Raw genomic sequence first — 21,991 nt, 5'->3', positions numbered from 1 at the left:
TCACATTCCGTTCATTCATCATTTGCAAATGCAAATCATCCAGTTCCTTCACTGAAATTCTACAAGACCAATTAGTAGGTATCTCTCTGAAGTGGTTAGAAAGAGGGTTATGAATTAGGCTACATAAATATGACAAGTGATTAAATGACAAATAGATATACGTTTAAATAATTTGATATTCAGTGTTTAATTGGATACCGTATATTATAAATATCAAGAGGATACATTAAGAATTTTCTTCATTTTATGAACAAATGTTAATGGATAAAATATAAAAGTAGCTACTCTGAACTATTCCTAGATAGCCTAAACTTAATTTAAAAGCCCTGAACGCTTTATATTTGCAGTACTGTACTTGAGTTACCCATCATTCTACAATCTGTCACGCTCATTAAAGTCACAACTCTAGCCTGCTGATACCTAGAATATTAAAATTAGGAGAAAATAAGGATATAGCCTAACTGCGTGTGTATCATTATACAAACATGTTTACACAACTGTGAAAAAGAAGGACATTAAGAGGACGCAATGTAAAATACTCTATACATCTCCTCACGTAGTGCGTATTAAAGATGTATTCAATGAACACATGACTATTACTACAACATATGATATATGACTATATATTTCGATTTTCTCCCTCTTCACCAAAACATCTCATAGAGTTTGCTTTGCTCCTTTGGATCATCTAAACATGATTTTCTTTAAAGCTGCTCTGACAAAATAAGTCATTTGAGAAGTGCTATAGAAATAACTTAATTTAGCTTGACTAATGACTGAAAGGTATTCTTCTTAGGTTAAATAATGAGACACTAGCACTGTGACTACAACACAGATCACTGTAATAGCTGCAACAGGGATAAAGGCTCACAAATAAATACAAATATTAATAAATTAATAAAAATATAGAATAATGAGAACAATCGATTATCATATCAGTATGCAGTTATGTGTACTTGTATTGACAGTGCACTAACAATTCTATTCTAAAACAAGAAGAGTGTATGTGCGAGAAAGGGACAGAAAGAACAAAGAGCAGTTTGTGTTCTGTTGCACACATTACGCGTTACAAATAAAGAGTTTCCCGTAGTGTATGAGAGAGTTGAAGTTGATACGTCTTCTCAGGATTCTGCTGATTGTGACTAAACACGTTTCTGTTCACTTCCGTCATGATGTCCAGTAAAGGGCTCTTTCTGCAAATTTAAGAAAAAAAAAAACAGAATAAGGGGACTTGAATTATCGAATTGTTCTTTAGAGTGAAACTACAAAAGCAAAACTGAAAATGATTTAGCATGTACAACTTTTTTTTATGGTTATTGCAGTGTTAAATGTCTGGTCACAAGCAATAATGGACTGAACAGTGGCTCTTTGAGACAGCAGGTAAAAGGTTCATAAAGTACCTCTCATGCCCCATCAATAAGGCAGTGTGTAATGCATGAAGGTAAACCGACTGGTGGCCGGAATCTTCCAGCAGTTTTGCCTCTGCTGTGCACACACTCCAAAGGACATCCGCTGACACTGGGACAGTCCTCTTGTCCGAATACCGGCATTTTGGTCCATCCGTCTCAAGGTAGTCATCATACATTGAAAGGCTTGGAAGAGTTTCTGTGGTCCTGTAGATCTGGGTGAAGAACAGTTTGGGTTTCCCAGCCAGTGAGGGACACTGGTTTGGGCTGAAAAGCTGCCTGAGATCCTTCAGCCTGATGCCAGGAACATTCGTGTCAGTAGCCAACAGATTAGTGTCCGTTCCCCTGCTAATCAGGCAGCAGACGAAGCGGTTGACCTCCTGAAGGCTCCTGTTGCGAGTCAGGTCTTCCAAGACCTTCAGGGTTTCTCTCAAACCCAGGAGAGATTGCAAAATGACCCTGAAACCCAGACGCTCAAATGTCTGATTCAACATCTCTGAAAGGACACAAACAGCGTAGACGTTTAGATGCAGGTGTTTTACGCATTATACCGATCTACAAAGTCTGTTCTTTTTTCACATTTCCTAATTTGTATTTAAAGGGAAAACAAAAGCCCGATGAAAACTGCAATTTCTTTAGAACATTTTAGAAGGGATTTTTTTTTGTTTTTTACAAAATCTGCCTTCCCCTGTGCGGAAACATTATGTCATTTCGTGGGTTTTTTCTGCAAGCAAGTTTCCCTAACAAACCAATGAGTCAAAAACAGATGATGTTTTCAGAAGTACTAAATGACAGTATAATGATTATAACATTCAAAAATGGTAAAGGGTCAAAACCTGGATCACACACACACTTACGTCCATCAAAGCCAACACAGTCAATAATCACACAAAGGCCTCTCTGCTCAGGATTTATTTGATACTCCTTCACACAAGCCTAGCAGACATATAGACAGTGGGAGGAATAGCTTACAACCTATTCATGAATAAAATAACAAATCAGAAAAATTGCTAGGCTTTGCAACGATGACTATTTATTAATTAGCGAGAAGCCGATTTATTACCGGTTGTTGTTGTGTCCCCGTTTCTGGCACCGAAAGCTTCAGATTTTTTAACTCTAGAAAAAAGACCAAAGGCAAGTCTGTCATGTTATCCATCGGATCTTAATTAAAACTAAAAACGAAGACTGAAAAATAAAATCTCACCTTGAGAACAGCACTGTGATCGTCTCACTTGTTTAACGGGAGACTGACACTTCCCAGGTGTGAACTGAAATTAAGAAATATAGAGATACAGTAAGTAAAATTATCATCATTTAACATACTGTATCTATTGGGAAGATAAAAGAATTATAATTTTTTTTTTTAAATTGTCTTACCTTAAAGGAATTCTGAACTTTAGGGACTGCACATGGTACATTCTGACCTGAATAAATTAAAAATGAACTTTGTATAGTTAATTATGTATCATTAAATTTCTCAATGTACTTGCCGCTCAAGTTTGGTAACCAGAGCCACGAAACAAACAAACAAACAAAAAAACGTTTGCAGGTAAAATGAAGCATTATCATGTGGGTATAATGTACAATGTTCTAGGTTCTTAAGGGCGACATGGTGTTTTTTTAAATGCATGTTTCAATATCAAGTTAAGTTTGCATAATCAAATCAAAAGCTATAACCAGATGTTGTATAACATGTCATGTGCAGTGCATTATTCTCTGCTGACAAGCAGCTGACCAAACAAACAAAAGAAAAGTGACCTCACAAATGACTGACCTCTATTCTGGTAGGCCTGAATCCTTTTGACAAGATCCAATCTTTTAATGTTCCTCAAACACTGTTCAAGCAGATCTAGCTTATCACAAGATACTTCATCCAACTTCTCCAACTCCACCACCACGTCTAGAAAGCTCTATTAGAGATCAAATGCAATGACACAAACATGACATAACATGCACATAACATAAATCCCAGAAAAGTGGTAGATTTTTCTAGTCATATGCATATTTATGTTCAGTTTAGTATAATTATTATTTAGTACAAACATTCTGAAGGTTAAACATGTAATTTCTCCAGTCTTACGGTAGCTTTAGCCATTCTTTCTTTGGGTAGGATACTGTTCAGGAGAAAGATAAGAGATTTTAACTCCTCCTTGTCCAGGTTTTCATTCACATCTGCCATTAGAACCCTGCAGACATAAGATCAGCATTCAGGTGGGTGAAAATAACATACCCATATCATGGGTATTTCTGCTTGGGTTTTTCCCAAGAGACTGCTCTAATAACCCTAAAAACATAAATGTCAGGCTCTAAAATAAAACTTTTCATTACCATACATATTATTTTAACCACATGGGTTGTTTTTCCTCAGACTTCAAAGAATTAATGTGATGAATTACCTGTAATCTGAGAGGGCCCTTCCCTCCTGCAGAATTCTTTCCACCTGTTGTCTGTTGGTGCCGAAAACTTTCTTTAGGACATCAAAGCGCTTCATTCGGAACATGAGCTCCATCAGCAGGGCATTACCTGCATGAGATTGACTCGCTTGGTTCTGTCTCTGTTTGGCAAAGGCCAGCAAAGCTCCTCTCAGATCTTCCACACAGCTGTTGGTGAACAAATCCGTACAAAGGTACAGGAGGATCCTACGCTCCTCGTTGTCAAGATCTGCGGTCACATTGTTTACCATGATAGAAAATCCATCCGCCATTTTACTGTATGAGCCTGTATAGATGTTGTAGGTTATAGCTTGGGTCATTTTAAACGCTGGGAATAGGCACTTTTAAACATCTATTTGTCAAGTCCGGAAAAACAGTAGAAAAAAAGGAAAAAGATATTTGCATTTTTTGTTTTTGTTTTTTTGAAGAAAGGATAGAATGAAAATTGCATTTATCTTGACAGAAGAAGAAAATCCACCGCAGCCTCATTCATCACATTCTTGTAGAAATCAACAGCCACTTCGGATTTACACTTGCAAGTGTCAAAGCACTTACAGTTTTGAAGGCCAAAAGCTTTGGTGGTGATGCCTGCAGAGAGGCTTATCTCCTGGAGACAATGAAAGAAAAAGGAAGAGAAGAAAGGTGGAACAAAGAGAGGTGTTGTTAGTTCAAAATGATGCCTTATATAGAATAGAAAGTACCTGCATATCCCCAATAAATAAATTGCATTTGCAAATCTACATAAATAAACAGTGGTATATTGCATGAGGGTTTGCATTGACCACTTGGGGTTTTACCCCGCATTTTCGGCAAAAGCGAAAGTGCAGCAATGTTGAAGGGGATTCCTGTGAAGAGTTGCTTGGTTACGTTCCCAAACTTCACACAGCGTCTCGCATTACCTCTCACTCACCCACGCTAACATTCCTGTCATCGTTACCATATGGCGTAAGAATTCTTCTGCAGTTCGGTTCTTTGGAACTGTTCGTTTTACACGCAAAAAAAAAAAAAACAGTTTCTAAACAGATCTTACGTCATCACTAAAAAGATTCAACCGACTTCGACCCGAATAAAAAGAATGGTTTAATATATGAACAATGACGTTTTGAGATAAAGCGCACGCTTACGTGTCCCTTTACAATGTTTAGGGAGGAGCTAATGTTTAAATGGGAACATCTAGAACCACCTTTAAGAATAAGATAGAGCTACATTCGAAAAGTATAAACTACGCCACTATGTAGCGATAAACTCGCGTTATTTACCCATGTTGTTCACTACGTCATGCGTCGAACAAAATACGTAGGCTATTCGGATTCTTAGAACAACCAGCTCAATTCGCATTTAACTGGTACGTGTGCAACTACGTTTTTTATGGAACTATGAATAAACAAGGTTAAAATTATAAAGTATTAGGCTATTAAAAAAACATCCCATTACAACGAACAGAAAGACATATCGTTTGACGATATATTACCGTTGACGCCGTGTGCCTTCATCTTCTCTCCGTAAAGATAAAAAGATAAAAAGCGAAAAGCGAAAGTAGCCTTTACAGGAATACCAACAAGCCACTCCCTCTCCCTCCTCGAACAGGAACTCTATTTAGGTTCGCTTAGAACATTCATTCACAATTTCTTACTCATTCACATGAGGCTATTTACTCATTTCTCTCTCGTTACACTTCATTAGTGTTAAGTCTGTAACAGACTGGTTTAATTAGATCCGGGCTGGTCATAAGGGAGGGGATGCTTGCTGACAGTCAACAATGATAAAACATTTTTTTTTTAAAGGTTTGGCAATTATATAGCACTGTCTGAGGCGTGTGACCTTTAACAGCGTGTGAGATCTGCAAAAACTTTGACTAAGTCTGAAAGGAAACTAAACTATACAATTGAAACAAGGAGATAAAATTCTTTATTATAAAGTGTTGAAAATGAAATAACAGTGGTACACACCCAGTGCATAAGTGTGAAAACAAAACATTTATCAAGGACATGGTATATATATATAAAAAAAAAAAAACAAGTTTGTGCTTTGAAACCATGTTTACAGAAAAACAGGCTACTTTGTGCCAGAAGACAACATTTTATAATGTCATTCAAGTGTTCTTTGTAGAACAGTTTAAGGCTGGCCTAACTGCAAAAAACAGGTCAAAGTCTTGTATTATCAGCGACATGATGAGTGTCTATTGTAGCCTACAGCATAGCAGTTGGAAAAGTTCCCAAAGATAAACAAAAAGAGCTTATGCAACAGATTTAACCTATTGATGATTACAGTTTCTCATTTAAAAAGGTGGTTTACATCAAACCTGCTTATTTGCATAATTAAAACAGTATAATTTGAGAGCATCCAATACTTGCATATTTTAAAGCAATCGGATTTAATATATTACAGTCTTAAAACAATATTGTCTTTACATTTTATTCATTTCTTTTAATATACAGACTTCAAATTATGCAGATCAGATGCATAGATCTCTGGTAAGATATTTTGTAATTTACAGGGTTCCCACACTTTTTTACGGGATAAGAGTTATGCAGTATATGTATAATTTTTCATATTTGTGACTCAAAATAATAATTCACTCACAAATCAGACAAGAGCATTTTCTAGTAAACAAAATCTTCATAGCTTTTTATTAATTCTCATGGATTTTCGAATAATTTTAACATTCCCTGATATTTCCAGGTTTTCCATGACCGTGGGAACCCTGCATTTCATTATTTTACAATACATGCCTCCATAAACAACAGATAAAGTTGTAAATGATGACTGTAGATGAAGCAGATATGAGTACTATAATTCACCCCATCTGAAGTAGGTGTGCCCAATAATCTGTGAACTTCCAGTACAAATTGTAATATGATCTTCTGGGACAATAGAACCATTATCCTTAATGTGTGTAAACCAATTAGTGGTTTTTAATGGCTGATATTCTTGGTGAACACTATTATAGCACCATTGCTGTTACACCTGTAAAAACACAAAGCACTACACTGTTTCAAACACTAACACAACAGTTTAGTGATTTGGGACATACAAACAGAATATAAAAAAATTATAATAATAATAAAAGTATTCAAAGTGTAAAAGCATTTGTCTGCTTAGAGTGTAAAATGTTGTTTAGTGTCTGGTTCAAGTGCAAGTATCGGTCAGATAGCATGAGAACATCGTCAGAGAAGAAAAATTTGCTGCTCATCAGCTGTGCAATGTGAGTAATGCATGACATGACAAAGGTAAATACTTCGAACACTTCTCTTTACTCAAGATAACAGAATATACTGTCCTGACGAAGGCTAGGAGAGGGCCTCATTTCTAGAATGTTTCAGTCTCAGATTCATTATGGTAACTGCTGTACATTAAAAACTCATTAAAGGAACACCATGGCTCTCTATTGACATCTGTGGTTGAAAACAAAAACAATGTTCCTCTGCAAGTAACTTGCAATTTGATTAATTTTCCATCAGTTCTGCTCCACTCTTCTGCTCAGATGAATCTGATGGTTTGATGTAGACTATAGCTAAAGTTGCCTTTTGATAACCATATCAGAGCAGCTCTGACTGATTAAGATCACTGACAGTAAGATTGTCCTAACAAGGCATATATCTGTAGTCTATGGAAAATATGTACAGTATAAGAATGTATAAGCATATCTGCCAAAAAAAAAAAAAAAAAATTATTTGTAAACATGCAAGGATATAATCCGGAAGCCTGGAATCTTCAGCCAAATCAAACTTGAGAGCTCTGAATATAAATCATTTTCACAGGCTTACCATTAGTGACCGTTTTGGGCACATTTATGCAGTTTTGATAATTTATTTTTTTATGCACCGTACTATGTAAACTTAAATGAGAAAACTTCCATAGTGCTCATTTAATGAATTAAAAATAGTTTGATTTATGTTCTGAAACCAATGATTAAAAAATTTGCTTTTTGATATCATTATGAACTGCATCACAATTTCAAATTCAAATGTATAGCATTAAACCTCAAAATCCATTATTCCTTTTTTTTACATTTGATATGGAAAGATAATGTGCTGAAATCTTAGAGTAACTTGGCCCTGTATTTCATTGATTTTGTGATGCTTGATAAGACTAAATCATAGATGATTTCCTAACAACATGTACTAATTAATAAAACTGTGCAAAATTAAGACTTGCCTTAAAGCTCATCCCAGAAATGAAAATTCTGTCATCATTTACTCATCCTCATGTGGTTCCAAAACTGTGACTTTCTTTCTCCTGTGGAACATAAAAGAAGATTTTTTTGAGAAATGTTTCAATGTTTTCTGTCCATATGGAAGTCAATAGGAACAAAATGGTTAGGTTCTTTCAAAATATTCATTCTTCAAAATATCTTCTTACAGAACAAAAGAAAGTTTCAACAACATGAGGGTGAGAAAATGACAGAATTTTCATTTTAATGAAAGGCTCAGGATTGAAAACAAGTTAAAAGCTATTGGAAATTATTTTGATTTGTTCTTAAGTTTGCTTTTCCTGAGCAAAATAAGTAAAAAATTAAAAATAATCGACAGCATGCTACAGATGCTGTTGACAGAGTTTAACTTATATTAAACCCAGAACGTTATTCCATGTTTTTGCGCTCACAAAGTAGAAGTGTGTTCAACATCATCCATCCTCTTCCCCTGGAGGGTCCCGGAGAGAGTGTCAGAGTCCAGAAGCTCAACCACATTGTACGGGGCGCAGTCCTCCAACCCCAACTTCCCACACATCCACCCACAGAAGCCCTTCTCCAGGTCCCTCACCGCCAGCCACCATTCCCCAAACACCCAGGAGAGCTGGGTCACGGCGGCGTACACCCCCATACAAAGAGACAACGCCATGATCAGAACCGGATATAACAGAATGAGCAAGGGACACACCGTGATCTTGTGCAGAAAGCTGCGTTCCTCATTGTAAACCAGGAAGACGTTGTACCAGGTGAGCGTTCCGTAGTAAAACGACGTGATGAAAGAGAGAAGGAAGATGAACGGGGAGCAGGAAAGGCTCCAGAGAAGAACATGAGGGCCCTGGCTGACCCCCAGCGCACAGGGTTTTTGCTTGGCTTCCGCGAGCCCGTCACATTCTGCATCTAGACGCTCTTTGGAGCGCGCCATGTCTCTCAGCTCTTTGTCAGTGAGGGTCATATAGATGTCCACCATTTGGCCTTTTCGCTTTCCTCGTGTGATGGTGCCAGTCAGGGTCACGAAACGGCTGTCAGGAGGGATATCCTCTTCTTCTGTGAATGAAAGGTAAATATTGAGAATATTGCATTAACAACACATTATTATAAATAAATCTGTCAATCGTGTGGGACAGAGGAAATGCATTACAAGAAAAGCACTGAGATGTGGGATACAGTCCATGCAAGCAGACACGAAAACTGTGCCTTGACTAAATTACACTCAAAAATCAAGCATTTATTTCATAACTAATAATATATTACATTTATATTTTGTAAACAAAATGTACTTAAAATTGCAAGAAAACTGCAAATATATACTGTTCAAAAGTTTTTTTTACATTGTTTGAAAGAAGTCTTTAATGCTCATTAAAGCTGAATACATGCTATTTGATCAAAAATACAATAAAACAGTAATAATATGAAATATTACAAATTATAATAGTAATTTATTTCTTTGATGGCAAAGCTGAATTTTCAGCATCATTACTCCAGTCTTCAGTGTCACGTGATTCTTCAGAAATCATTCTAAAAAGCGGATTCGGTGCTCAAGAAATATTTTGTAACATTACAAATGTCTTTACTATGATTTTTGGATGGATGGATGGATGGCAGATCCAAATCTTTTTTACAACTAAATAAGGTTCACCTTCACCTTCGTCAAGTGGAGGACTAAAGGCTCCATCCACATTCGCAGAGGTCCCCTCCCCAGCATCTTCATCCTCCAGGTCAGAGCGGTAGATGATCTCTTTCTTTTTCTTCTTCCTCTTCCTCCGAGTGGTGGTTCCCTCCTCCTCTGCTGATCTCTGAAGTGTGTTCACTGGGGTCTCCTCTGTCCCAATCTCTCCCTCCATCTCCAAACCAGTGATGTCAGCAGATGCCATGACTATGGACAAAATTCCTATATGATGTCAGTGTGCAGCTGGACACACCTGCTTTGTGTGTCAATCACCCTTTAAAGATGCTCTCTTCTAGCATTAGAGGGGAAAAACAGCCTGCTGTTATATTATGTTACTTTCTGGTTGCTTTGCATTGCATTACATCGCATTTTAGGATACGTTGCTGTTTATATCAAGTCACACCCCACGCGCTGTTCCTATCCGTTTCTGATTTACACAATACTGAAGTGATAATACACGGTTCTTACCTTAAATAAATTCTCAAACAAATGCCTGCAGAGGTCGCTTGATTAATATGTTCAGTTTATCATTCGCAAGGGTGACTCACCACGTGTAACATTGTGGATCTTGGTTTATTTTTTTTCGGACTGTGCCACACCGAGGACAACGCATCCCCCCCTCACACCGATAATGCCATTGTTTAGCCAATCAGCGGCGTGCGCTCAGCGCTCAGTGCGCATGCTCGCTTAATGCGGCGCTCTGCCTAGCAACCGGCACAGCCTAAATTTTTAAACATGTTCCGAGTAAGATGCCAATAAAACAGATTAATCATTCATTTCGCCTGACAATAAACTTAAAAATCAACTCAATGTCTCAATTTTTGCTAAGTTGGTCATTTAAAACAGAAATATTCTAGAGTTTACTTAAATCGTTCCACTTTTTACTAAAAAAAGTATTTCAACGTAAATATGTTTTCTTGGGAACATTGCTTCCATTGGTAATGTATTTGTTTTTCATTAATCTTAAACGTCATTTTTATTTTTCTCTTTTGTAAAATCGCTTTAATGAACAAAAGTCAACATCAAGATGGACATTTTTGGTGGGTATTTCTGTAGAAACAACAAAACAGTTAAAGCATCCTGTTCATTTTCTTACTATAGTGTAAATAATCAAAAGATATTTAATTAAATTTAAGTGTCTAGCATAAATCTGAAAGTTTGATATATACGTTTTTATTTTATTTTACTGTTAAAAAGCTATACTTTATAACAGAAATGACCCAGCAAACTGATGCTTAATGCAATTAAAAGTTTTCAACAGAACATTTATTTTCTTGAACAATACATTACATATTTGTAATCTCACGGTGACAGTTGATACATGTTCTTTTTAGAAATCTAACAATTACAAATGTTATATTCACAATATCATACTATTACATATATTTACATTGATTAAGCACAGTTCCTCAAGAACTTTTGAGTTGAATTATTCAATGATAATGCTAAAAATCAGTAAGCATCACTCAAAAGCCACAGTCAAGACGCGTTGCAATTCCTAGCAAAGAAAACAACATTTGTGCTTCACCCACGCTGTGATAAAGAGCAGCTGTTTGACAGTCTAGACTTGTTTTGTTATGATTCACAGCTTGGATTTGGTCATTTTCATGATTTCTCTCAGTGTGTCTGTATTTTCTCCATCTGGGGCTGGAGGCCAGGCACTGTGGTCTGATCAGAGAGACACAAACAGAAACAGAAAGCATTTGAATACTCATGGTAAGTAAACATCCGTCCGTGATTTCGAAAAACAAATACAGCATGTGTTATGCTCTCATCCGGCTCAAATATGGGTACCTGGGATTTCCCACACAGAGTGGTAAAGGCTCTGTCCTGCATCGACCTTCAGGGTCGCTCCAGTAATGTAGCTGGCAGCCGGAGACAGCAAGAAACATACAGCTGGTGATATCTGATAGAAATATTGTATATATTATTATCCATATTAAATATTAAGGATCTGAGCAGAACAGACATTTATTTCAATCTCAGATTATTTAAACACTAACTTAAACACGTTTATATACATAGACACACACACACACACAGGTTTAGCTGTAGAGTATATAGCGGCAGTAATTATGTTCTGATCTTTGATTAGTTTCTGCTATTTCAAAATGTCGTCAACATCATAATAGGTTATAGGTTACCTCCTCAGGAACACCAAGTCTTTTAGCCGGACTAAATGGCACTGACATCTTAAACAAAGTAGGACCATATTCTTTGTAGTTTTCCATTGCAGTTTTGGATATGATAGTTCCCTACATTCGAGAAACACACACAAAAAAACAAATGGACACACACTGTCTCTGTGATAAAAGACAGATCAATTAGGAGTGTATATTGCAGTTGAATTGGAATTGCATTATATATAATAAAAACATGTTATTTAGTAAAAAACTTGGAACTATGTATAACCTAATGGTTATGGTTTCCAAAATACAATGGAAACGTTTTCAGGCAAGACAAAGCTATTTTCCCCCAACATTTAATTAGCTTATAATGTGCATTTTTATTTTGCGGTAGGCCTGTGACAATCATGCATTTTTTGCTGATGATTAATTGCCATACAAATAATTGCGGTTAATAATATAATTTTGTTTTGTTCATGTCACTTACAGTGTAAACCTAATACCTTATTTTTAAACTTAAATTGTATTAATATAATACAATTTTAATAAAATAGGCACATGTGATTTTCTTTAATGCTTTGAAAATGTATAATATAATATAATGCAGTCTGCTGAAACCCACAAACCTTAATTTCCTATAAAGGAAGACCTTTAACTATCTTGGTTAGAACAGTGTTTTTTATATTCTTTGGCCAAATGTGATTGAAATTTAAACTGTACACTGTAACTGTAGTTATCCATCTCAAATAATTGCGATTACATAGAATAACCACGATTAGACGATAAATCAATAATCACGAATTTCATTCAAACAATTCAACCTCATTTTGGACAACACTATGCAAATACAGTATGCTTTCCAATTGTTTCCAAACTGGCACTAACCGGCGCCACAGAGTTGACCCGGATGCCACTGTCAGCCCACTCAATGGCCAGGCTCTTGGTCAGGTTGTCCACTGCAGCTCGGGCCGCTCCTGTGTGCCTGTCATAAACAAGTCTGGCAGTTTAAACATAGCTTTGAAAGGAGACAAAATGCATTACCATAAATAAATATATTTAAACAGCCATTAAATGTAAAGTAATTATACACAATATTTTTATTAACCAATATTTTTTACCAACTCACGCCATTCCAGGGAAACCCTTCCACATGTCCGCAATGATGTTCACAATCACACCTCCATTATCTTTCATCCACGCATTGTATGCTACGAATCAAGAGCAAAAGTTGTTTGAGAGTAGCTCTTGAAGTGGTATGAATTGTGAACATGTCAATTCATTATTTAGTTAGAAATAAGGCTTACAATTTACACATACAATCACAAATACACCCTTAAAAAATAAAGGTTATTTATTGGCCTCTGCTGTATGGTTCTATAAAGAACCTTCAACATCCATGGAACCTTTCTATTGCACAAAAGGTTTCTTCAGATTATTAAAATGTTCTTCACACACACACACACACACACACACACACAAAATGGGTCTTTTGAGAACAGTTCGCTGAAAGGTTCTTATGGGAACCTAAAACGGTTCTTCTATGGCATCGCTGTGAAAACCCCCTTTTGGAACTCTTATTTTTAAGAGTGAAGCTGATAGCTAAACCATGTCTCACGTTTCGCATCACATCGCACTCCGAACCTTCTTTGGAGCATAAGAACGTTCCGTTGAGGTTGGTGTCAATCACAGCATTCCAGCCTTTTGCACTCATCATATTCACTGGGCTGGAAAACTGTCCACCTCCATTATTTACTAAAAAGTCGATCCTCCCATGGAGCTTCAGGGTGGAGGCCATCAGGTTCTTCACCTATCAAAAATGAGACATAGGCTAAATAATACATTTTCTTTGTAGAGTCACACCACTTTATAATCCAAACCTACAGGGTCATTCCGTGCAGAGCTGCACGATTAATCGTGAAAAGATCGCGATCAAACACTCATGCGACAACGATTCGCCTGTGCCACCCAATTAAACCTTTAACAAAATCACGTGTGTGTGTCCAACTCATAGACTGTAAAAAAAAAAAGTCTATTTAACTAAAGAATATTTTATAGTCTATTTTAATGCGTCCCGCAGTACTACAAACCACGCCCCTATTACATAAAGTCACGCCGCCTACAATCCATTCAAATCCATACAGCCATTCTTCTCTTCAAATCTGCGCTGAGCCAGAAACAGCAGTTGTCATCAGCTTCAGTCACAAGCAGTATTTTTCAGCCACACAGTATTGATATTTCTGTGTTTCACAAATATTCAAATTACCACAGAATATTGAGATAAAAGTTATAGCGATCAAAATAGAAAGTATGTAGAAAGTAACTGAAAGTATCTTGGCGCCTCAAATAACAAATTCATTGTTTCGCCACTAGGTGGTGACAAGTGACTGTTAAATTTGTCATTGAATCATTTATTCAAGAGATTCATTCAAAAACGCTGATTCACGCAGTAAAAACCGATTTTTAAAAGTAATTCATTCAACTTGTCTGTTCAGAATCGTAATCTCTATTTGAAACAAACAAACAAAACAAAAAAAGTGATTCTCAATGTATCCAGAATCGTGCAGCTCTCATTCTCAACTCAACCAGAAGTCCCCAGTTATTTTTCTTTTTTTTTTCATTTTGATTTCTTTTCTGGTAAAACTAAAGACATGCATAAATGAAGAAAAAAGCCAAAACATTACATGCCTTAGACGATTAATCCACTATTTCTTTAGAAAGTAATTAATATATCTTAATATCCTTTTACATGCTGGTTCAATCTTTCTAAAGTCATTTTCTGCCCCCTGTTGGCTCCAAATTTTTGGTTTTCATCACTATTTATGTTTGTCTTTCTACAGAAAAAAGTATGAACAAAATAAAAAATTTGAGCTGGGGAAGTTTCTGAAATTTGGTTGATTTGATACAGAATGTTATCTATAGACAGGAATTGCCAGATGGAGAAACCAGAATTTGTCCTATATACCTTCCTAAATAAACGTGCTGAAAACAAATACATTTTACACATGCTTCTCTGGCATGAAGGCAATGTATAAAAACAGGATCATGAGACTGTCACCTCTTCTTCATTCCGGATGTTGCACTTTATAGGGGTCACTTTAGCCGGACTGGATGGGGGGATCTTCTGTGCCAGCTCTTCAGCTGCTGACTCCAGACGCTCAAGCTTTCTGGATGATATGACCACATTGCATCCTACAACATATTGGGAGATATTTGAGACTGTATATATATATATAGACACTAAAGGCAAAAGCAAACTGTTTTACAGTGGGTGTTCCTATAGTATATAATTTAACATTCTAATACTAAAAACATTAAAAACATTATTTTCTATATTTTATATTCCAAGATATGTTACCAAATTCACCTGTCTTAAATGGAAATTATGATCTATAAAAACATCAAATACATTGCATTGGTAATAGTTAAATTGGTGATTGATGACCTGGAAGTTATTGGCCGATTGCTATGTTGCTCAATATCTGGACTAAAGTTCACAGTTAGTGACCCCTCTACATTCTCTGGTTATACTTTATCGTATGCAGCCCTGATCTAAATACAAGGACAAATCCATCTTTAAAAACAGCAAATGCATACCCAACTGTAAGAGCTCCGAAGTAATAGATTTTCCTATCCCAGTCCCGCCTCCCGTCACGATTGCAACTTTGTGATTGAAAAGACCTGCTTTAAACACACTGGACACAGCCATGATTTCTCTGACGTCACGAGACGAGACGGACTGTGAAGCAAAATAAAAGTCCCCATAACAAGAAGGCTTTAAAAACAATTGAAACATGTAAATCTTTTAATCTTTTCCTTTGATATGTATTTTTTTCTGATTAGTTATACCCCTGTCTTTCTTTTTGTTTATTCGTTTTACATTTTGACTGTTTATATAATGTTTTCAATAAAAAAAGTCCTCTTGCTCTTCCGTGTGTGTGTGTGTGTGTGTTGATCCAGCTTCCTATGTTCTTGAGCACGACCGTTTGCGCTTTGAACTTTTAATAATAGCAATTATGATAATATTAATAATTAGATTTTGTAAATTTCACAAGAAATACTAAGCAAAATGTATAAAAGTAAGCAAAATACTTAAAACACGAAAGACATCTCGGTATGTAAAACCATGTGATTTTATTTTACACTATGTACATTTGACACAAAACGAAAAGAAAACGTATTCCATAATCGAATTAACTTGTGAATTACAGACAAGAGAACGCACGGAATATGTTTTTCTGTTCTTATCGTGGAATTACGTTTACTTTGAATGGCAGTTCTGTAAGAGAAAGTCCATGTTGTAGAAAGTTTACAGCAACTCACAAATTCCAACATCATCTTGTAAATAGTGTATACAGCACTCAAATTACATACAAACATCTGGATGCAGACAGTAATGTCTTCCACGTAAGCTTGAGAACTTTTCAAAATAATGTAGAAACATCCTAATGATTTATTGCTTATTAGGATTATACATGTATACACATTTACAAAAAAATACATGTGTATATATCTATATATGTTATTATCTGCATGGTTTTAAACATACACTTACATATACACATTAACATTTTAATAACATTGTGCAAATTTGAAGTGAGTGCATACCACAGAGTTAAAAACAATTACGAGGGCCACTGAATTAGAGGTTGCTCAATAAAAACACAATTTGGCTTTATATATATATATATAAAAAAAAAAAGATTAGGTTTTACAATAAAAAACAAACAAAAAAGACATTAAGAAGGCAAGTCTCGGAAAGAGTGGCACTTCAGCTTTGTGATTCTTAAACCACTGCATATAACAAAAATTATCTGGCCCTAGAGGTCATTTGAAGTAGTACCCAACATCTCACAGTCCTTTACAACGCTAACGCTGCCACAAACCTGTACAACATAAATGTACTGATATCTACATAACCAATGCAAAGAGTACAACTCAACAATACTATGTCTGTATGTACATGAATTAAATACGTGTTTTCAAGCACTTGTGTGGTTAACGTCAAGTGAGAGTAGTGGCTTAAAACAAAAGAAATCTTGCTTACTTTAAAACAAAAAAACAAAACAAAAGTGTATATGTGTGTGTTTCAGTTAAAAAATAAATTAAAACTGCTAGAAGCCAAACCAAAGCAAGGCCTCTAAAACAGTTAAGGGTGAAAGTGCATACTGTAGTACATCATGCGGTTACGGCCTATCTGTTCTCTGAGATCTTTGAATCCATTCAAGTCTTCCTCTGTGCTCAGTTGTCCAACAGCAGCGTATCTGTGGTTCTTCTGAGATGTGGCTAGTTGTCGTTGGGCCACATTCAAATAAAAGCCTCTTGTAACACTGCATTCCGGCATGTAGTGTTTTTGCACCAAGATGCATTGCGGTCAGTAGCTGTTTTCGTGGCCTGCGAGGATGTAGAGATTGCTGTGTGCTGTTGGATTGTCTGTTGGCCGGCTCTCCAAAACCACCACCCTATAAAGAACAACATCAAAACAAATACCTTTGACCTGATGCCCTTTCTGCGAACATATGCCCTACATCATAAAACATGGATTGGCACACCAGTAATAAAGTGTACAATATTAATTAAGTAATGACATAATAATTAGATGTCTTCTTCTCACCTGTCTGAACCCAGCAGTCTAAATATCCTCGTGTTGTCAGAAATCTCCTGTGTAATCTGGAATATAAACAGAATAATGTGATTGCAAAATATGTATGTCATATAGTTTAACAAAAACATTCTTACACCACTCTGAAATACATTCTGATCCTGATTGAGATATATATATATATAATTTTTTTTCTTTTCTTTCTCATTCAGCTATTTTAAACACACACACACACAATAATACTGTAATATTTTTGCAGTGTTTGTTTTTTCTGCTTCACGATGAGGTCAGGGTTTTTTCTCTTGATATTATTGACAGGCCGTCTGTACATCTTCTCTCACATATATTGAGATGGACTTGCCTCATTGGACTTGAAGCTGCGTCCTTGCATGCCATGCCTCCAGAAGGCCAACACACTGTCTTGAAGGCAAACTAAGAGGGACAGATAGATGCAGAGAGAGATTTTACTACAATAGATAGATACTACAATAAAACAAGAATTTAAGTGTTTAAATACCTAAAGGATAACTGTTAAATTCAATGAGCTTAGAGAAGACTTATGTAAAAATGGAGGAATATTTACTTCAGGACACCCTTAATGTACCAAAGTTCCATACCTATTGATTCAATCTGGAAGTTAAAAGTCAGTTCGGCTGAGAGTTTTCGACTGGACTTTAACCGGCCTTGCAAATTCACAATCTTAATGCTCCCTGGAGATGAAGAGAGGCAATTAATCACTATATCTGTTTTTTGATATGCATGCATCTGTTATTAATGGCATGTTCTGTACTTACGATCTAAGCAGATTAAAATTGTATCTCTCTCCAGCTGGGTCACATGCATCACACAACTCTGTGGGGTATCTGAAACAACATTAACAATTTTCTAGAATTAAGCATTTTTTAAATTCTAAAAGAGTCAAATTAATTAAAATCTAAAATTTACACACACACTCACGCACGCACAGACACACTCACACGTTGTGTTTTCATGTTGTATGGGGACTTTCCATAGACATTTGTTATACAATACAAACTGTATATTCTATCCCCTTACACTAACCCTATCAGAGAAAACTTTCTGCATTTTTACATAAAAAAAAAACACTTAGTATGATTTATAAGCAGTTTTCCTCATGGGGATCAACAAATGTCCCCACAAGGACAAGGATTTCGGACATTTCCACCTTTGTAGGGACCTATGTTGTCCCCAATATGTAGGATTTACCAAGTAGTTTTACCAATGAAGTTTTAAAGAACCCACCAGAATCGAACCAGTTGGTGGTAGAGTTGGGATTGAGGGTCTCAAACCGCACCACCTGGTTAAGCTCTGTCCCTTTGCTCACAGCTATGCAGATGAGAGGATACTGATGCTCTGGAACCACCAGCATCTCAAACACCTCCAGCGGACACGGCAGGGGGAAGTCTATGCTCTGCGGGGAATGAGTCAGTGCTTAATTTGGAACAGCCTGCATGTGAATATGCCAACTAAAGCAATTTTAACCCACAAGTCTTAAGTAGAAGATCAGCAATTTTTAAAAGCTTAAAGGAAACATGAATAGCTAATAGCTAAGCCTACATTATATTTATTTCCACCACTTTGAGTTGTCAACCCTTTTTCCATGGATTTTAGTGTGATGCTGATCTGCAGATCACCCTGTAACATTGTTTTGGCGATGGGAACCAGTGACACTGGGCTCACCTTGACCAACATGAATTTCTGCATGGACTCCACCCACTCAAAAAGGACAATACTGGACTGAAAGGCACCGCACAGGTACTTGTGACCAGTATAAGGATTCCTCACTGAGAATAAACAAGACAACATATGGAAACAAAATACTGTAGAATCCCTTAAATAAAGTCTATTTCACTATATTTTCCTTAAAGTGCCCCATTATGCTATTTTAAAGGTTCTTCATTTTGTTTAGGAGGACTCCTACAATAGGTTTACAAGCATCCAAGGTCAAAAAACAGTTACATTTTCTCATAATATAGCAGCATCACCTCTTTCCTCGCAGTGTCTGAAACGGTTCGATAAAGATTATATCTCTCTAAACCCCTCCTTTCCGAGAGCTTGCTCTGCTCTGACTGGTCAGACGGGCCAGTCTGTTGTGATTGGTGAAATGAAACGCACATTACCGTATCTGAACTTCAGCTCCGGAGGCTTCCTCAGCACTTGTACATACAGTGATACGAACGGTAACAATGGCGTCGGTTTTACCGTATCAATTCAAGCGCGAGTCCACATCCTTTGAAAATGCATGCAAAGTGGATTTGCTTTCGCAGAGCAGAACACAGCGTCTTCTCGAAATGTCGACAACACGATCCAAACTCTTCCAGACCTCAGTTACAAATACAGTGTTTGAGGGCGGGTCGAAGTAAACGCTGTCCGCAGGCAGCCAATGAAGACCAAAGGCTGGCATTATGCAAATCTGTTACAAACCTACCGAGTACTGACGACTTGTTTCAGGCAGTTCAGAATCAGTTCGTTCTTATGGGAGACAAAAACTTTATTTGTCGTGCACTTTGATCTTTGAAACCTTGCAGACCTTTTACACTCACAACAGCTATTTAACACACTGCATGAAAGGTAATATCTGAATAAGCATAATAGGGGCACTTTAAAGACAACTGAATTATATGCTTGACATCATCCAAAGTATATATCTTACTGAATTCAGAAATAAAGGAAGGAAGAAAAGTACAGGATCTGCTTACCAACACAGCACTTTTGACACCCTTTTGTTTCAGGGATCTTATTGGACACTGAGAATTTCCTGGAATACAAATAAAAACAGAGAATGAAAAATGCACATTTTGGTCACATCCTTACACACACAGAGAGATCTGAACATTTACCTGGGGATCATTTTGTCAGGAAATCTGTATGTTGGTATGGCAACAGGGAGTTTCTGCATATGTCGAGCATGCTCAAACAGGCCACTCAGACTGTGAGAGTACAGGTGACATGCTTTCCCTGTGGAAACACAATTTCATTATTCAAGAACAGGGAAACAGGACAATGTCAGGAAACACTTGACATATATGACATGTTACTATAGTTAACTATTCTAGTATTATCACATTACAAGCAGTTCCATCCTATAATGTAAAGTGTGACCCGAAAATAAAAATATTTTAACAATTGTAAAAAAAGAAACTCATTCTGAATAATTTGTAATTTGAAAAGCTAAACATGATCTTTTTTAAAGCACAGCTTACCAGATATTGACAGCAGGCTGTTGCTCATGACATACAGCCAAGTACATCTCCTGGGGAAAAGCTGAAAATGACACAAAAATAGCTTTAGCACAAAACAAACACGACTGACTGAAGAAGCACGCCACACTCAGATAACACAAGGATATACATCACACAAATTAGTTTTCCAAAATTTGTTTGCAAATGCCTGAAAAGTAGCATCATACCTGCTCCATGGACGTCTCGTGCAGCTCATTAAGGTTTAAAGTGTAGATGCCTTCTTCTGCTCCAAATATCAGATACTGGTCTGAAATGCATAAACAGGGAGGAAGAAAAAAATTACTTTTTCAGCGGAGATATTAAAAAAATGCTTATGTAGGCAAAATAGATATAATAACGTAGCATGAAATATTAATATTTCCTGTAAGCCAGATTCTAACTAAGACATATTAACTGAGCTCACCTCGTGTGTCTGGATTGATCCATGAGGTAGCGCAATGTATTTTTAATGGACAGCCATTAAAGACTTTAGAGAAACATGCTCCCATCTGGATATGAGAATAAAACGCAATGGAGAACTCAGATGCAGACAAATTAATCACAGTTCAAAAGGTTTATATCCAAGAAAACAAACACAACAAAAAGGTAACATGCATTCATTTAAATAAAAATACATGGCATCTGCAAATCTATGATGTCCACTTACATGAACCTTTGGAGTTGGAGGGAGACCATTGCTGATGGGTTTCTGTGGGGAAAACAAATACAATTGCAGCAAAATAAGAATGTAAGAAAATTGTTTTCTATTTTAATACATTTAAAAATGTAATTTAGTCCTGTGATGACAAGCTGAATTTTCAGCATCATTACTCTGATTAGAAATCATTCTAATATGCTGATTTGCTGCTCAGGATTTTTTTTTTTTATCATTATCAATGTTGAAAACGGTTTTTGCTGCTTAACAATTTGTGGAAACAATGATACCATTCAAACATTTGAACCAATATTAAAAAGAGAGAGAGAGAAATGAACACTTTTAATATTACTGTTTTAATTGTATTTTTGATTAAATAATTGCAGACTTGGTTCAGCATAAGAGACCCCTTTCATAAACATCAAAAAAATTGTAATGCTTCCAAACTTACACACACACACACACACACATACATTACAACAACATATACAAACATGTCAAACATTCATTATCCAGAAACCATAAGTGTTGCAAGAATCACTAAATGCAATGGAACTGAGCCATACTAGAAAATCCTTCTTGTCCTTCGTTCCAGGACCAGCAGGGGGCATTGTGGACTGTGTCTCCGTTGAGAGCGAGTGTTCAGATGGGCTAATTCCATTACCTGTGGGTA

At 36.5% G+C, this 21,991-nt stretch overlaps 4 protein-coding genes across 9 annotated transcripts in view; all 4 read right to left on the bottom strand.

Annotated features, from left to right (window-relative positions):
• Positions 1–825: 825 nt before the first annotated feature.
• On the bottom strand, positions 826–5,448 carry cflara (CASP8 and FADD-like apoptosis regulator a). Its single transcript, XM_084100255.1, has 10 exons — positions 5,310–5,448; positions 3,803–4,445; positions 3,487–3,592; positions 3,181–3,316; positions 2,784–2,830; positions 2,611–2,674; positions 2,470–2,522; positions 2,264–2,342; positions 1,401–1,902; positions 826–1,193 (listed from the first exon to the last, which is right to left on the bottom strand). Exons 2-10 carry the CDS (start codon positions 4,156–4,158, stop codon positions 1,067–1,069), a joined length of 1,470 nt encoding a protein of 489 aa, XP_083956381.1. The 5' UTR covers positions 4,159–4,445; positions 5,310–5,448; the 3' UTR covers positions 826–1,066.
• Positions 5,449–8,267: 2,819 nt separating this feature from the next.
• tmem169a (transmembrane protein 169a) lies at positions 8,268–10,302 on the bottom strand. Of its 2 annotated transcripts, none has more exons than XM_084100264.1 (3): positions 10,165–10,288; positions 9,673–9,903; positions 8,268–9,071 (listed from the first exon to the last, which is right to left on the bottom strand). In XM_084100264.1, the coding sequence occupies exons 2-3, from the start codon at positions 9,899–9,901 to the stop codon at positions 8,440–8,442; spliced, it is 861 nt and encodes a 286-aa protein (XP_083956390.1). In that variant the 5' UTR covers positions 9,902–9,903; positions 10,165–10,288; the 3' UTR covers positions 8,268–8,439. The 2 variants fall into 2 exon arrangements, with proteins under 2 accessions (XP_083956390.1, XP_083956389.1); XM_084100263.1 differs by having other exon boundaries at positions 8,308–9,074; positions 9,673–9,988; positions 10,165–10,302.
• A 638-nt stretch (positions 10,303–10,940) lies between these two features.
• Positions 10,941–15,556, bottom strand: pecr (peroxisomal trans-2-enoyl-CoA reductase). Its single transcript, XM_084100265.1, has 8 exons — positions 15,417–15,556; positions 14,878–15,011; positions 13,464–13,629; positions 12,949–13,030; positions 12,708–12,804; positions 11,841–11,951; positions 11,491–11,602; positions 10,941–11,364 (listed from the first exon to the last, which is right to left on the bottom strand). The coding sequence occupies exons 1-8, from the start codon at positions 15,526–15,528 to the stop codon at positions 11,279–11,281; spliced, it is 900 nt and encodes a 299-aa protein (XP_083956391.1). The 5' UTR covers positions 15,529–15,556; the 3' UTR covers positions 10,941–11,278.
• Positions 15,557–15,934: 378 nt separating this feature from the next.
• Positions 15,935–21,991, bottom strand: part of map4k3a (mitogen-activated protein kinase kinase kinase kinase 3a) — a 57,580-nt gene continuing 51,523 nt past the window's right edge. For all 5 annotated transcript variants that reach the window (XM_084100237.1, XM_084100235.1, XM_084100236.1 and 2 more), the window contains 14 exons: positions 21,885–21,982; positions 21,331–21,372; positions 21,088–21,172; positions 20,852–20,931; positions 20,646–20,706; positions 20,283–20,400; positions 20,142–20,200; positions 19,123–19,226; positions 18,685–18,853; positions 18,216–18,284; positions 18,039–18,131; positions 17,783–17,853; positions 17,434–17,489; positions 15,935–17,281 (listed from right to left, as the gene is read on the bottom strand). In XM_084100237.1, coding sequence (XP_083956363.1) covers positions 17,194–17,281; positions 17,434–17,489; positions 17,783–17,853; positions 18,039–18,131; positions 18,216–18,284; positions 18,685–18,853; positions 19,123–19,226; positions 20,142–20,200; positions 20,283–20,400; positions 20,646–20,706; positions 20,852–20,931; positions 21,088–21,172; positions 21,331–21,372; positions 21,885–21,982 — 1,193 coding nt within the window. In that variant the 3' untranslated portion in view covers positions 15,935–17,193. The remainder of the gene's footprint in view (positions 17,282–17,433; positions 17,490–17,782; positions 17,854–18,038; positions 18,132–18,215; positions 18,285–18,684; positions 18,854–19,122; positions 19,227–20,141; positions 20,201–20,282; positions 20,401–20,645; positions 20,707–20,851; positions 20,932–21,087; positions 21,173–21,330; positions 21,373–21,884; positions 21,983–21,991) is intronic.

The sequence above is a fragment of the Abramis brama genome (genome assembly GCF_963993115.1).
Source record: "Abramis brama genome assembly, chromosome: 23".
Classification (NCBI taxonomy): Eukaryota; Metazoa; Chordata; class Actinopteri; order Cypriniformes; family Leuciscidae; genus Abramis; species Abramis brama.
Note: the sequence above shows the minus strand (reverse complement) of the source record. Positions and strands in the feature narration are given on the sequence as shown.